The following is a 17,729-nucleotide window of genomic DNA, read 5'->3' on the forward strand; positions in this document are numbered from 1 at the left end:
AGATTACTGCCAATGGTGAAGCATACTATACACTGACCTACACATGTCTTCTGTTCCTTACAAAAAATAAAAAGGGTTAAAATTCTGGCTCAAAGTGCTATGACTACTCTAGGTGTAGTTGTAGAAAGGGGAGAAAAATTCTTCCACAAATATTCTCTTGAGGTGGCCCTGTAAACTATAAAAGAAATAATCTAAAGCTGTGATTAAACAGTCACTCACAAGTTAAAAAAAAAAAAACCCAATATGCAGAATGAATAATTTTGTTATGAAAGTTTTACAAATCACAAATCACAAATGACAAAACACACTTATGAAGATCCACAAAACGCCACCTTACCCAGGAGGTAAAGGCTGTGGCCTCTCCCACGTGGTAGTTCGAGTGTTATGATCCACATAATAGGTTCGACCGTGAGGATCTTTCCTCTGCTCCCACCTGCAATTAAAAAGCAGAAAGTTAATAATAAGAACAAGATGATATAGAAAACAATTCCTTCTTATAGTAATCACTCTGTGGACTGAGCTCAGCGGCAGGCAGAATCCTTTAGTTTCGTGGAAAATCATGCAAATTTGGAATTGCCACACTTTACTTTCAACCTTTCTAGTATCTAGATAGATGTATTTTCTGATCTAAATCTTCCGACTTACATCAAATGCTTGCTACTAAAAAAAGAAAATCATGGGAAAATGTAAGATTAAGAATTTCTGGGGCTGGAGGAATAGCACAACGGGTAGGGTGTTTGCCTTGCACGCAGCCAACCAAGGTTCGAATCCCAGCATCCCATATGGTCCCCTGAGTACTGCCAGGAGTAATTCCTGAGTGCATGAGCCAGGAAGTAACCCCTGTGCATCGCCAGGTATGACCCAAAAACCAAAAAAAAAAAAAAAAAAACACACACAAAGAATTTCTAAGCAGGGTGGACAGGCAGTATAGCATAAAAAGTACTTGCCTACAGAGCCCCGACTCGGGTTCAATTCCTGGTACGACATGCTGTCCCCCAGCCCCATTAGGAGTGATCTCTAAGCACAGATGCAGGAGTCAACCCTAAGCACAACCAGGTGTGACCCCAAAAGCAAAACCAGAACAAAGAATGGAAAGAATCACGAAGCAGTGATGACAACTTGAGCCTGCAACAGAACCTCTCAGCAAGGTTTTAGAACTTTCCCTGGACCCAGGACAGCAATGGACAAATGGCAAATGGACAGCGACTTGTTCTCACGTTTCGGTCCCGAGACAACCATAAAACCAAAGTCATCATGCTGTCATGGTCTTACTCAAAAATAAAAATAAACCAAGAACCAGATCAAATGGTATTACAAGTTAGCATCAAGGTTTTGCTTTTTGGGGTCAGAGCATAGCGCTGGACATTTGCCATGCATGCGGATGGCCCAGCTTCAATCCCCGGCATCCCCATGTGACCGACCCCTGAGCACTGCCAGGAGTAATTACTGAGAGCAGAGTCAGGAGTAACCCCTGAGCATCACCAGGTGTGAACCAGAAAAGGAAAAAAAAAAAAACCACAAAGTTTTTCTTTTTCCTTCATATATATTTGCATCTATTACAGCCAGATGAATACTCTTCACTTTAAAAAGCTGTTGGTTTGGAGAAATAAAGAACTTGAATCAGGCTTCCAATCACTGACAATGAAAACAATTGTGTACAGACATCCAGCAGTCAGTTACTACTTTAAAAAATTGCTACTTCAGTGTCACGTCAAACGGCAGAAAGGAAACTGGAAAAGCTGCGTACCCTGCCGGCAAAGTCTCTGTGCTCACGTTCCCGGAGTGCTGCCGCGCCGGCTCCACAGACCCGTCCAGCTGTCTTAGCTTGGCGGCCTCCGAAGCAGAACTATTTCCAGAACTCGAGACAGCAGGGTCTGACGCACTTCGAGCTTCAGAACCAACGGGCGCGCTAGCAGGGAGAATACATTCATTGTTTTCCGACGAAGTCGGGGCCTCTGGGACGGGCGCGTCTTCAACAGTAGTAGTAGTGCAATTTGAAGACAAAGTGGCTTCTTCAGAGGCTACTGCAGTACCCGTGGCATTTTCAGTTGGTGCAGATGAGGATGATTCTCCATTAAATGAAAAGAGAAAATTAGTAAGAGGCCAGCCAGTAAGGAATGAAGCAGTAACCCAGGAATACGTGCTCCTTCCGGCCAGGGCGCCCTGCTGGCCGGGTCCGGGTGCCTGACATGTGCTCAGTGTCTTCCCTGGGCGACCCCGGGCTTGGTCACCAGCACTTTGGGAGCCTGCTACAGACTCTGAGGGTGTACAGATGGCCCCCCAAGAACTGCATGTCCCAGAGCACCTCTTAGAGAGCCTCAGCAACCACAAAGAAGTTTCAGCATGGAAAACTGCTGTGTACACACTGAATTTCTTCAGAAGTCAACTCACAGTGTAGAGATCTCCAGAACGAAACACTGGGGAAATGTGTCATTTCATGTTGTCAATAAATCACTTTGAATATTGGGGGGGGGGGGAGGAGAATCAACGACATGAAAATCAATTCCCATCAGTCAATGGGAGAGGCTCTGAGGGAATCCTTGTGACGTGCAGCGCTGGGTCCTGAGGTGAAGGGCAGGTCCCAACTGCATGACCTGCACACAGGGACACTAACCGAGCAGGTAGACTGCTCAAATGCACACCAGGCCTCTGACGGTGTCACTGCCAACTTCTCGGATTTGCTACTGTACTATAGATAACAGTAGATGTCAATGGTTGGGGCAGGCCGGTGAAGAGAACATAGCTCTGTCCTATATATTTCTTTCCAACTTTCTGTGAATTTATGATTCTTCCTAAGTAGGTTAAAAACAAAAGACTGGTGCTTAAGTGATAGTACAGCAGGCAGGGCATTTGCCTTGCATGCAGCCAACCTGGGTTCGATCCCCGGCATCCCATATGGTTCCCAGAGCACTGCCAGGAGTAATTCCTGAGTGCAGAACCAGCAGTAATCCTAAGCACTGCAGGGGGCAGAATTTGCCAAACTGAGCTTGCATCAATTTTATTAACGCATCTAATAAATATGCTTTTAAAAAGCCATTTCACACGAAGTTAGGGAAAAGGTGGAGCTGGGAAGGTTAAAAACAATTATTATTAAATACCTATCCACTTTCAAAATGACATACGCAAACCACTACTTATTGCAGTAAGGAGTACAATGGTTAAGGCTTGGAATCAAGCTAGGTGTCCAACGACAGATAGGTACATCATGAAGATATGCTGAAATAATACAATTCACTGCAACATGGATGGAATTCACTGCCACGTTAAGACAAGTAAGCCAGATGAGGGACAATCACAGGATGACGGCAATTATGTGTGGTATACACAATAACTGGAGGAGGGAATGGAATGTATTTAAGGGAGGATGCCAAGAATACCCCCACCCCCAAGTCTAGGGAGGCGAATAGAGAAAAGATGAAATCAAGGGGAAGTAATGAGGGCTGGTGGTCAGGCCTCAGGTACTTTGATAGGTCAAGAGCACTGAAAACACGAGATCCAAACTACAACCGAGCCTGAAAGCATGCCTGTCGAGGCGGCAGGCTGTGCAGCGGGTGGAAGTCACCTGGGGACACTGGTGGGGGAAGCTGACACTGGCAGAGGAACTGGAGCTGGAACATGGTATGTCTACAACTATGGATAACCTTTTAATGAAATTTAAAATAAAAAGACAAAAGAAAACCTGTCTACCATCCAAGGACTATGACATATTTTTGATGATTTCATTTACCCTATCAAAAAATCCTGTAAGAATTGAATCTTGAGTGAAAATTATAAATGTTTATAAAGGAGCTAAAATTACGCGAATATTAAATTTGTCCCAAAGGTCCACTTAACAGTTCAGATCTTTGGGGGAGTCAGGATTTGAATGTGCTTCGCTAGAGGCCAAATCTACTCTTCCCCCAATCATGAGTGCCCACGGCTGAGTTCAGAGTGACAATCACCATTCAAGGCAACAGCGCCTATCCGATGAGTCCCTCTAATCAAGATTCAAAAGAACAGAAAGGAGAGAAAAAGTCCTTATTTACAATACTGTGTCTCATAAAAAGAAACCAATGGCTGGAAATGCCAAAATGCAGGCCTCAAATCCCTTAGTTAAAAGCTTTCGTATCAAGCATGTTCCAGGATTCATAACTTGGCAGAACTGAGAAAGGTAATATAGTAAATATATCATATATTATAGAAACAACAGATCACATCTGAAAGTTACAGTCATTAAATACAACTAACCTATAAGTTACAAATACCTTTAAGTGAATTTTAGTCATTTTGTCATCAAATGAGTTTACACACACACACACACACACACACACACACACACACACACACTTTCAAAAACAACTTAATTTTAAAGATTTGGGGATTCTGAAATGCCAGGTCAAGAACTTAAGAAGATTTTTTTGCTATAAATTATAGGCACAGTTCTACCTTACTCCAACAATGAAAATACATTTTATATTAAGTTTTTACTTAGAAAACAAAGAGCACAATTTTTGCCCTTATACCATATACGAGATAATAATTTCTTAAAAGGGTACCTGAATTCATCCTCCTACTAAGGGATTAGAGAGCATTAAAAAAGACAATGGTTAAATGGTTGCTACCAACACAGAAAGTTCCAGAAGTCTTTGTAAACTACCCAATGGGATGATGACAAATGGACTATTTGGCAAAGGCCACTAACTGAGATGAAAACACAATCACTAAGTTGGCTGAAGAAATATGAGCAGAAACCAGAAACCTTATCTCACTCTTAAGATTACACTACAACTTAAAGACTATAAGAACATGTTCAAGTGAACCGAAAAGCAGAGTTAAAAGCAGCAGAAGCATAAAGGTCAATTCTTCTCTTTCTACTAGGTCTAAAGACCTCTCTGCTTTACTCCTCATGAGAAAACCAAGAATAAATACTAGGATATATTCAAAGAGTTACTGGGAGAACTAAGTATCTAATATTTAGAATATGAGCAGCATAAGTATTAGCTGCTATTCTTCTTCTTATTGTCTTAGGTCTCCCCAGCAACTGTGACCATCTATGGAATTACAACAGAATCAACATTTCACTTCCCTGTTTTATTTATTTTGGCTTAGGGGCCACACGCAGCAGTGCTCAGGAGTCACTCCTTGTTCTGAACTCAGGAATCATTTACATGGGTGCGGGGGACTGAACCTGGGTAGGCCACATGCAAGGCAAGTGCCCTACCCACTACACTATCTCTCCGGTCCCAATGTGTTTCATTTTTAACTTGAAATCTCATCTCAGGATACGTATGACAATGGAGGAAATGAAATCACCAACAATGCAAAGTGTCCACTTAACACTTACAAACCAGAGAGTAAGAAACTCTACAGTGGCGTTGCTCTTCTAGGCCGTGTTCTCCCTGGAACACATATCTTGCTTACTTGTCTATGTTTCTTTGTATGCTTAGCAACTTTACCACTCCACTAAACAAGTATTTTTTGGAAGAAAAGCTAAATCTCCAATTGTACGTATTCAGATAGAAAGCAACGATAAAAATTAAATACAATGGTGTCAGTGTCTTTCTGAAAAAAGCATTTGGGAAGTTTAATGTACTTTTTATAAATTTAGAGTAGACAAATAATTGACCCATTATCTGATTACTTCCAGAAAAATAAAATTAGGTCTACCATTCTTCACACAATGATAGTGCTATATACAATATGTAATATACTCATGCCATTGATCACACAAAGACATTTTTTTCCCTGAGCTACCTTGAAGAATTTACAAGGAACTTATAGTTTAAAAGTTCAATGTTTTATGAATGAGCAGATTTTTATTTTCTTTAGAATTCTTGGTATGAAAGAAAGATATCTAATTGTTAAAAAACCTTCTAGTCATAGGTCCCAGTTCTCATATAATAATTATTTTGTGAAATGTGTTGGGATCTCTCAATATACTTTTGGAATGTCTTCCAAAATAATGTAGGGAAATTCAAAATATTAGAAAAAATTTCAGGCACTGTAATTTTTAAACTTGTATCACAGAACTGATGATTAAGAAAGACTACAATAAGTGCAAGAAGTAGAGATACATGAAATCGAATTCTCCCTTTATTAAAAAAATACAGAAACAACTTCTAGTGCAGAGCTCTGCTTACCAGTGTCATTGGCAGGCTCAGAGGAGAGTGGTTTTGGAGCTGGTGTATTCTGAGATCTGGCAGCAACCTGAGACGGAGATGAAGATGTGTTGTCTCCATTAACTACATATGAACAGCATGAGTTTGGGACTAAGGTGTTTGTAGGTACATGATTATCTACTCCATTAGTACCTTCAACAGCCAACCTTTAAAAAAAAGATGCCTTACTTCAATGAGTTAAATGCAATTAAACAACGTTTCAACAGAAGTTTTGTATGAAATACTGATTTCTTAACATTAAAGCAAAGTGACAAAGAGTAGTAAACTAAGATATGGCTCTTATGCATTAAAGTTTAAATTATTTTTAGTCTTTTAAATGCATATTGAGATAGACAAATATTCTAACAACGAAATCAATTTCTCAAAAACAATGATCAAAGCGTGTATTTTTAAGCTTAAGAATATTTTTATCTTACTTAAAATGCTCCAAAATACTTGTTAAAAGACCATAAAATTTAGAAACATCAATGCTAAAAGTACATCAATCTTGTTGAACAAGCTCAGAAAGTGTTAAAATTGATTATAAATTATACACTGACACCAAAATGATTATGTAATAAGGAGAAAGTCTTTGACCTCAGAAAAATGTACGCCATGTAAATTAACTTAAAAAAAGAAAACTACAAGCATGCTAACTCTTACAGCCAGTGGGTATGAATTAGAATGTTATCACGTTAAGAGATGATGAGGCTTTTCTACACAGAGCAGATTTGGTAATTTTTCCATGTAAGTGAGAACTCAGAGAGCCAGAGTGCGAGTACAGGCTCTGCATGCAGGGAGTCCAACTTCAACCTCAGCCCTGAGCACCTGACACTGCGACAGCCCCTGGGCAGAGCCAAGGATAGCCCAATAACAATGACAAGAGACTAAACCATATTGTGTTTAATTTAAGCAACACAAACCTAGACTTCTCAAAGTAAATCATACTATGTCTTTCTCTTGGGTTAACTGGCATAAATGTAAACTTCTTACTACAGTCAAAACAATCAAAGACATTCTCTCCTGCTCTCTTTCTTTGCAACCTCTCCGTGCTCAGCCTGCTGCAGACGCACAGTCACTTTTACTGAACGCTGAAACCACACGGGGAAGTCTCATATGTTTATCACAAATGCCTGTATGAGCCAGCAATAGTATATTGACGGCCGCCATTGTTTTTGGGAAGTTAATATTATAAAGAGAACATGGGAACCAAAAATTTACTGGAAATAAACGGAATCTTTGTCCTTAGTATTTCTCTTCCCTCAGAATTTTGGAAATGTTCTTCCCCAGAATTTTACACAGGTGGTGAACTTTTAAATTTGAGCCTAGACAATGATTACTCAAAGATGATTCTTTAACATCCTCTCTTTAAAAAGGTTTCATGTTTTCCCTCTCTCAGCAAGTCTTGTTAAAGGATTTAGTAATATTTAAGACCTCTACCTCTGATTAATTCATTCATGTTTTTCATTTGTTGACTCCCTCCCTTTATCTCAGTAGAATGACAGTTTCACATGAGCATGGCTAGTATTCTGAGCTGAACTAGGAACTTGCACCAACTGGTTACCAAAAAAAAAAAAAATGAACAAAGTGATGAATGAGTGCCATTCTCCTTTATCCTGTGATTTATATATTTGGAAGAAGTGGTCAGGAAAATCTGTCCAGTAAAGGCCTGAAGAAGTCTTTTCTGATTGTAAATTTCTTCTTGGCAAGAATGATAAAGAAGCCCAAGTAAAAAGTAAAAATACAACAAAAAACATTAAATTCTAGTGATATAGACCGATCTCTGATTCAAAACATATTACTATGTAAAAAACATTAGATTTCAAATTGGTAGTGTTTTATTTTTAAACCAGTTTATATTTAAAAAATCAGTTAAAAGACATATACGCACACACCAAAAATGAGTACCCTCTCAGTCCTTGTGGTCTCAATGTAAATGATAATAAAGACAATACATTTATTTCAGTCAAATATATCTATAAGATATATTTGTCCAAGTGCTCTCTTCAAGACTAATGGTGATTCAAGAGATATTAGTAGCTCTATAATTATGCAAAACTCATATCTGGCAATTATCAGCCTATTTTTTCTATTATAAGAAGTCACAATATAGCAATATTCTTGCCACTCATTAGCAATTTATATCCATTTTCCACATGATCTGATTCTATTTAGTAATAAGAAATGCTAAGACACAAATTCTAATGGGCCATATTTCATAAGAAAAAGTTAAGTTTTTACATATGCCATGTCATGGGTATCATTTATATTAGCAAAAAAACCAGAAAAACAGGCCGCATGTGGCTTGATAAAGTGGATATGCAATGGTGATAATGGGCAAATCTGCCGAGACAGAGAGCAGACGGGAAGCTACACGGAAAAGAGAGTAAGGAGAGATGCTCGGCACTAAAGAGCTTCTTTTTGAGGGGGATCAGAAATTGCGGAAACTAGTTTGTGGTAACGAGCATACAGCTCTTTGACTGTAACTGAAAAACTTTTGAAATGTATAGTTAAAAAGGGCAAATTTATGTGCGCATCTTAACAAAGCTGTTACTTTTTTAAAAAACTATTTTACCGGAGCCAGCGTGATAGTACGGTAGGTAGGGAGTTTGCCTTGCACGTGGCCGACCTGGGTTTGATCCCCAGCATCCCATATGGTCCCCGAGCACCGTCAGGAGTAATTCCTGAGTGCAGAGCCAGGAGTAACCTCTGAGTTTCACTAGGTATGACCCAAAGAGCAAAAAACAAAATAAAAAACACAAAAAAACCTACTTTACCAGGCTGAAAAGATACCGCCGTGGGTTTAGTGCATGCTTTGTATGCATTAAGTGAAAGTCGACCTTTGGCTGCACACGGTCATGGAAACTGCCTGCAGCCCAGGATGGGCTGTGTCAGCGAGGAAGAGCCCAGGAGCAGCTCTGGCTGAGGAAACTATACTCACACAAGCTACTTTCCTAACATTTCAATGTGATGTTTCGATAGAATATTCTAAGTTGTATACAAATACCAATGAGATTAAAATGAAATACTTCATAAGGGGAATGCAACATTATTTAGCTCAAACATAAAAATCATCTACCTGGTAGTTGCTCTTGCTGAAGGCTCTCCATTTTCATGTAAGGCACCACCATTTTGCTGTATTTCTACTAACAACAAGAAAGAAACAGTTTTTATACACCCCTGATTTATTTTTCCCTTCAAAATTTAAATACACGTAAAAATTAAGCTTACTGGCCGGAGATGAGTTGCAGTTCGTTATATTTTCTTGCTCAATCGCCAATCCATCAAGCATAATTGTTAATTCACCAGTTTGCACTATGCCATTCTTGTTTTCCATGGAGAGTTTTAATTGTTCTTTCACTTTTTCCACTAGAAAAAAAAATTCTAATTTAAAAGCTTCAGCACACACACAAATGTTATAGAAATCAAAACTATATATTAATAATTACCCTAATACTATTTTTCACAGCTACAAGTGCAAGAAATTATTTGCATTATCTAATGAATAGATAATCATTAACAGACACACCTATCCTATAATTAGATTGTTCCCTTTTACACCTGAACTGAGTAACTGCCTTTACCTTCACAACACAATAAACTTTATAGTCTGGAGAGACAAACACACACACACACACACACACACACACACACACACACACACAACCATCAAACCCCAAAACCAGACACACAAAACAATAAACTTCAAACAATATGAAATGTACCTCAGGTAATAAGAGCAGCAAATACCTAAACTTATTTTTCACCCCAGTGTACAACACAAGACATAATTCAGACAAAATTTCTGCATTTAGAATCAGGAGGTTTAGTTCTATTGCCAGCTCTAGTACTTCTACACTGTAAACCTAAGTTTCCAAATTACAAAACAAAAACAAGAGCATAAATCTAAAAGGACTGTCGTAAAGCTCAAGTCTGACGTAGAGCAAGCATGCAATAAACTGAAAACACTGTGACGATCGCTCATGTTTGGGGTGGAGGGAGCCACACCCATGCGATTATTTTTATATAAGGCCAAATCCTTCCTATTATTAGAATATTAATTTAATATTAGAATATTAAATTCCTAAATGCAAGATCACTTGTGCTCGATTTCCATCTCAAAGAACATATGTCAGAATTCATCAGTGCGGAGCCGCAGGTGCGTTCACCCGACGGGCCCTCACACCCCGCCGCAAGCTCCTCCCCATCAAGGCTAAGCTGGCAGCAGGGTACCCCTCCTCCATCTCTCGAGGCAAGCCCCGGGGGACTCCTGCACCGCCGTCACCCTGGAGCGGCTCAGCTGCCCAGACCACACCAGGCCAACATCAGCCTGATGCGAGTTCCAACACTAATTGCCCCAAACACTCAAAAGGGAGTAAGAAATCGAAGAACCTTAAACTACAGCCAGTGTGGGACAGTCAGTGACACCCAAGGCCTTCCTGGAATCCTCACACGCAACTCTGAACAACTAGTTAGTACACCTGGATGTACAAAACTCCTGGGGCTAGCTCCAGCAGGGTCAGGAGGGAGCAGGGCACAGCCGGTCCCCTCAGAGGGCTTCCTGCTGGGGAAGCGTGCGTGAAAGAAGAGGAAGGTTCAATCCCAGGCGACAACACGCGCGACGGGAAGCACTGCAGCACAGCACACTGCTCAGGAGAGTTTTTCAGAAGACTCAACCAGTACCACTGGCTCGATGACCTCTACCACAAGGGCGGCAGAGAGAACGAGATGAGGATGTCTAATGAGCTCGAATAAACAACGGTGCAAGTACAAGAAAGCATGAGGGCACAAATGAGTGAACACAGTAAGAAGTGACACAACCAGAGTTTGGGACATGAACAAAAATGCTCAAAGGAAGGCCTAAAAGGTGGGGTAACAGAAACAGGATAAAATCAGTGAGCTCCGAGATGAGATGCAGGAAGCCCCAAAAACAAACAAAACCCCACAGTAACAGAAATGTGGGAGGAGTTCACACTTGGGAGTCATCAGAAGGAGCAATAGGACAGCAAGGAGGCTGTTTGCCTTGCACGCAGCCTGGGTTCGATTCTCAGCTTCCCATATGCAGAGCCAGGAGTAACCCCTGCATCGCTGGATGTGATTCAACAAGAAAAAAAAAAAAAAGATTCATCTGAATCTCTGAGGAACAGGAAGGCAATTCTGATGAAGAAGCATCAGTGGAAGAAAAAGCAGCCTCCAGATTTGAGGAGTGCCTGCACCCAGACTCAAGATGCCTGCAGGGTCCCAGCCAAGGGAGACCAAATAAAAATACTTCGAGATACACTAAAATCAGAATGGTGAAAGCCAGAGACAGGAATAGAATACCGAAAGCAGCAAGATCAAAGAAGGGCGGTGGGGCGGTAGACACTATTACAATGGGTATGGCGCTCGCCTTGCACATGGCTCACACAGGTTCAATCCTCAACATGCCACATGGACCTCTGAACACCGAAACCAAAGGGGACCAACTTCCAGCAGGCAGCACTGCTGAGTATGTGAGTGTCCCAGGAAAGTCAAGCCTGGCATGTGCTGACAACTCCCAGCCCAGTCACCAGAGACTGTGAAGAGAATTTACAATACATGATGTACTATAAAACTCCTACATAGTTTATGTATAAAAAAATTACAAAAACTAGCTACCACTGAATTATTCAAGGAAATGCAAATTACCTGACATTTAGAGGACTAAGCAGAACTAAAAACTGAATGATCCCAATTATTATACATATGCAAAAGAAAAAAAGCCAAAACATTATCAGCAATTTTATACAAATAAAACTGTTATTAATCAAGTAACAGTGGGCTAAATCATTATCTTTGTTTTAAAGCATGTAAGTACATAATTAGTAGTAAACAGGTACTCATGGAGAGCTGAGATCACTCTGTAAATCTGTAATTCTTCAGGAAAAACTGATGGTAAATATTCCCTATCCATATAATGCCATGTAAAAGTAATCTTAGGTAGTAACTGAAATTTTCCTTTATAAAAACAAAACTAATTATTATTTCATTTGCTTTTTGGGGTGTTTTCAAAGTGTTGTAAATAAAGCTGTTTTGGGACTTAGGGGATTTTTTTTTTGATGGAAAGCTTTAAAAATATTTAATATAACATTTTTGTAGTAAATAATTTTCCCTCCTTTTATTTTTATAGTTATCATAGTTTAGATAACACGGTTACAATAGTGTTAAGATTTATGGTTCTGATGTACAAAATTACTTATATTAAATAAAATTTTAAAGAAACAAAGGTTAGAACAGAAAACTTACATTTTCTATTGTGTAGCAACAGAGCTTGTTTCAAATCTATTGTTGCCTTTCCTAACAAAGCATCTGATTTTAATGTATGATGACTGCAAACTCGAAATTCCAATGTAGTCTGTGGGGTCACATTTCTGCAAAAGTTTAATAAATACATAGGCTATCATTACTTTAAATTATAATCCCTAATAAATCATTTACGTTAGTAAGTTTAAAGGCCTTTAATTCAGTTTATTTAAAGAAAAATATGTTTTAGCCAGAAACTATTTGATTTATAAATAAAAACAATATTCTTTGAACTGAAATAGCTAAATTTTTTTCTAATTAGCAATACATCTAGATTATAAAATGTGATACTACTTCTTTTATTGCAGATTACTGGCATTTGGTAATACTATTTCTAATTTAACAAGTTTCTAAAGCTTTAAGACAATCAATAGCACTACGTACAACATACAAGTTTATAACACTAGGTCACAGAAATGGCAAAATTACTTATTCTGTTTTCAGCTTTACAAGACAGTAAGATAAAAAGATGGTTATATGAAAATGATTTTATATGGCCAAGTAAGGATTATTATGTTTGTCTCTTTAAAATGGTTTTTGGCTCGTACACGCTGTCCATGGCTGGACGGAAAGGAGCGCATAGCACGCCGAACCCTATCACACCCATCCCGGGACAGGGCCTCGGAGACCTGCCGAGATACTCACACAGTCAGCTGCTCGTCCCACTTGGGGTTAGAAGAACTACTGGACTTGGCTGTTTTCTTAACTTCTCCATCTACAACTACTTCCGTATAGATTGCTGTTCCAAACCAGTTCTTTTTTCTTTTGAGTTTGGCACTAGAAACTGAAACAAACATGACGATCACTAGAAAATAAACACTGCTCAAAAAGCATCATTTTGTACGAAATCAATACAATTGGATTTGTACTTCTTGTGCTCTGTTCTTATTGATGGAATAAAAAAACACATTAAAGGTTATTATGCCTGAAAAAAACTGAAGTTCATGTCAACAAAATAAAATTCACATGTAATGTAATCCACCCATTCAACCAACATAAGTCAACAGTTTTAATACATTCAGTTATATAAAATATATTAAAATAAATACATGTAAATTTGCTTTAGTATATTGTAAAATATCACTACAATCAATCTTAAACATACTTGTCTCGTAAATCCCACACCAGTAAACAGACGTCCTATGTTTTTCCCCGAGGTCTCCTTTACCCACTCTTCCCCACTACTTCAGGCAATTATTAAGCTATTCTCTGTCACTTGAAGGCCGAGAATTGCGGACAATTCACACAGCTGTATGAATCAGTATGCAGCCCTTTTGATAACTGGTTTCTCTCACCTGGCATATTTTCAAAGTTTATACATGAAAGGTTTATATATAAAGGCTTGTAACATTTCAAGGTATATTCAAGTTTCAATTTTATTTCTTATATGACAAATAATATTCCACTATATTATATAGTACTTTTTATTTTCATACATTCAACAGTTTATACCAACTGTTTCCACTTTTGGCTAATATGAACATTAATAGCATCATAGTAATTGGGGAGGCACGTACGTAGGAGTGAAAATACTAGGTGATATAATAACTCTGATAACTGCTGGACTATTTTCTAAAGTGACTGTTTCAGATTCCTGCCAGTAGTGATATAAGGAAGCCCATCTTTACATCTCTACCTAAAGATGTCTCGATATCCTTGTTAACTATTTTAATTCAAAACTACAGTCTCATACTTCAAAATTCTTCACATTCAACATGCCAATCAACAGCTCTGCCTGGTCATATTCAAGCCTTGCATATCTGAAACTATGAAACTTTGGCACTTAAAAAAACTTTAGGAAGTAGGTTTCAAAAAAAATTGCTGTTTTAAAACAAAAAAAATTTAAATGTCACTATAAGAGTTAATCATAATCCTTTACAGAAAGTGACTCTTCAATATATTTTACCCCAGATTTGAAGGAAGGCTGATTTAATTCAAACTAAACTTCTATGACAGCTGAAATGGAAAATATGTAATTTCAGTGCCAAGTACTAGCAAGCAAGCAGTAATTACAATTTAGCAAAACTGTAACCACCTCTGATTGCAATTTCATCAATCACCTAAGAGCATCTTTGTTCTGAGATGAGAAAGAGATAAGAGTCCCTCCACACAGGCGAAGGGACGCTCCCGTTGTAATGAGAATGGTAACGTAAACAGTCAACACAAATAAACTGCAAAATATGTTGTGTATCCTGTAGCCCTAATAGTGTTTGAAACAGAATAGTCCCCAGTTATTATCTGAAGAACAGTAATGGCAACTCGAAGGAAACAAATTATCTTATAGTATTAAAGCACTGGTAATGAAAAGCAATCAGTAATGAATGATATACATAAAGGACTGTTATGTTATCAGGGATTCTGTAAATTCCATTCCCATTCTTCTCTGTTTCAAACCACTCTAAATTCAGTTTTACTATAGCGACAAAAAAGGCACAAGCACCCCTCTCCCCAAAGTGCCCAACCAAGATTCTTCGCTCTGAATGGAAACCAACGTGGCCTTGGAGCAGGGAGACAGCACAAAGGGCTGGGGGATGTCCTGCACTCAGGAGCACGGCAGCTGCTTCCCTGCCCTGCCCGCCTGCAAGCTGCCAGATGTGGAAGATGTGGACCAGCTGGCCCCAAGGATCACCGGGCCTGACCAGCAGAGCATCATGAGGTCCCAGCGCTGAGCCCCCAGGCCTGCTGGGGAGGTACCCAGCATTTTCTCAAGGTGGACAAGACCTATCTACCTCGTGACAGCAGGGGCAGTCACTACAGGATGATATAAAAAGCACAGGAAGACCTTTCAATAGAGAGCGCCATTCCAGCTGGGACAGCCTCATGCTCAAGTAAAGGAGTCGAAGCACAGTTGTAATACCCTACACACACACACACACACACACACACACACACACACACACACACACACACACACACACACACACACACACACACACACACACACACACACCACACATACTTCAAAATAGATCACAGAAAAAAATACAAAGGGATAGGAGTCCATGGGTATGCAATGACTTTTTTAGATACACGAAAGTAAGATCCATGAAAAGATGGGAGGTATCACCTTTCCTAAGTTGCAATTGTACTGAAGAGTGGTAGTAATGAAACAGCATGGCATTGGAATAAAGACAGACTCTCAGACAAATGCAATAGGACTGAACATTCTGACACAGACCCTCAAGTATATGGATCATTTAATCTTTGATAAAAGAGCACGGAATATGAAATGGAGCGAGGGAAGTCTCTTTAACAAGCGGTGCTGGGAAAACTGGGAAGCTACACGCAAAAGGATGAACCCAGACCTCTTTCTAACACCAAGCACAAAAGTCAGATCAAATGGATTTAAGATCAGTATCAGACCTGAAGCCATAAAGTACATAAAGGAAAATGTAGTGTCACAACCCTCCAGACAATTGAAACTTCAAAGATGAAACACCATTGACCAAGCAAGTGGAAACAAAGATAAACAAAGGGGACTACAAACTGAGAAGCCTCTGCCCCTCAAAGGAAATGATGACCAGCACACAAGAAAGCCCACAGAATGGGAAAAATTATTTACCCAACACCCATCTGATTAAGGGGTTAATATCAAAGATACATAAGGCAGTGGTAGAACTTTACAAGAAAAGAACACCCAACCCATCAAAAAAAAAAAAAAAAGGTGGGGCGGGGGGGGGGGGAAGAGAAGAAATAAACAGAAGTTTCCTCAAAAAAGAAATACAAATGGCAAAAAAGCACATGAAAAGATACTGTACATCACTAGTCATCAGGGAGATGCAAATGAAAACAACAATGAGATATCATCTCATTCTCTCTCATGCCGCAGAGACTGGCACACATCCAAAAGAACGAGAACAACCAGTGTTGGCACAGACAGCGGAGGAAGGGACTCTCATTCATTGCTGGTGGGAATGCCAACTAGCAAAGTAAGTGGTCTATTCTTTTGGAAAACAATACGGGCATTCCTCAACAAACAAGAAATTGAGCTTTCATATGACCCAGCAATACCACTCCTGGGAATATGACCTAGAGGCCCAAAAGCACAATGCAGAAAGGCCATTTGCACTTCTATATTCACTATCATTTTTCAAAAAGCCAGAACCTGGAAACAACCCATGTACCAGAGAACAAATGACTGGTTAAAGAAACTATGATGCATCTATAGCATGAATACTACACACTGCCAAGAAAAATGAAGTCATGAAATTTGCTTATACATGGACATGGAGAGTATAATGCTGAGTGAAATGAGTCAGAGGGAGAGGGACAGAATGATTACACTAATTTGTAGGATATTAAAAAAAAAAAACTCATGGGGCTGGAGAGATAGCACAGCGGGTAGGGCGTTTGCCTTGCACGCGGCCGACCCGGGTTCAAATCCCAGCATCCCATATGGTCCCCTGAGCACGGCCAGGAGTAATTCCTGAGTGCAGAGCCAGGAGTAACCCCTGCGCATCGCCAGGTGTGACCCAAAAAAAGCAAAAAAAAAAAAAAACTCATGAGACTAATATTCACAGACAGTAGAAACAGGGACCAGGAGGACTGGACCATGGGGGGGTGGGGGCGGCTAGTACGGCAGTTAGAACAGAGAATGGACCACTATGACAATAATAGCTGGAAATGATGATTCTGACAAGAACTGAATGATGAAAGGAGGTAAAATGATATGTGGGATAACCTTTCAGAAACTGTATTCAAATCATAAGAGGGAGGGAGGGAGGGAGATGGAGACAGAGGGGGGAAAGAGAGAGAGAGAGAGAGGGATGCCCACAGGCAGGCTGGGGTAGGAGGGAGGTGGCAGGAGGGAAACTGGGGACACTGGCAGTGGGAAATGTGCACTGGTGAAAGGGTGGGTGTAGAAACTGTAGGAATTACACAACTGAAACTCATTCACGAACAACTCTTAACAGTGTATCTCACTGTGATACAATTTTTAAAAAGTAAAATCCATGAAATTGTGCCTGATATGCTGCACTTCATTAAAATTAAAACATATGTTCTGCAAAAATAGTCAAATTTACACTATTATGTCTACTTAGCAATATTCATAATCACTGTATCACTGTCACCCCGTTGCTCATCGATTTACTCGAGCAGGCGCCAGTAACATCTCCAATCACTCCAGCCCTGAGATTTCAGCAGCTTCTCCTTACTGGTCTTCTCAACGACTGGAGGCTCTTTCGGGCTCAGGAAAATGAGACCTGCTATTGTTACTGTATTCGGCATATCGAATACGCCACGGGGAGCTTGCCAGGCTCTGCCGTGCGG

General features: G+C 39.7%; 1 protein-coding gene across 6 annotated transcripts in view; it reads right to left on the reverse strand.

Moving 5' to 3' along the window:
* The window catches only part of WWP1 (WW domain containing E3 ubiquitin protein ligase 1), an 86,829-nt gene that overhangs the window by 36,881 nt on the left and 32,219 nt on the right, over window positions 1-17,729 (reverse strand). For 2 of the 6 annotated variants that reach the window (XM_055128414.1, XM_055128413.1), the window contains 7 exons: window positions 13,104-13,242; window positions 12,402-12,526; window positions 9,369-9,506; window positions 9,217-9,283; window positions 6,120-6,304; window positions 1,748-2,069; window positions 338-433 (listed from right to left, as the gene is read on the reverse strand). In XM_055128414.1, the coding sequence (XP_054984389.1) occupies window positions 338-433; window positions 1,748-2,069; window positions 6,120-6,304; window positions 9,217-9,283; window positions 9,369-9,506; window positions 12,402-12,526; window positions 13,104-13,242 (1,072 nt within the window). Of the gene's footprint in view, window positions 1-337; window positions 434-1,747; window positions 2,070-6,119; window positions 6,305-9,216; window positions 9,284-9,368; window positions 9,507-12,401; window positions 12,527-13,103; window positions 13,243-17,729 lie in introns of those variants that run through there. The other 4 variants (XM_055128415.1, XM_055128416.1, XM_055128419.1 and 1 more) reach the window with 4 other exon arrangements.

This window comes from Sorex araneus, chromosome 2 (assembly GCF_027595985.1).
Source record: "Sorex araneus isolate mSorAra2 chromosome 2, mSorAra2.pri, whole genome shotgun sequence".
Lineage (NCBI taxonomy): Eukaryota > Metazoa > Chordata > Mammalia > Eulipotyphla > Soricidae > Sorex > Sorex araneus.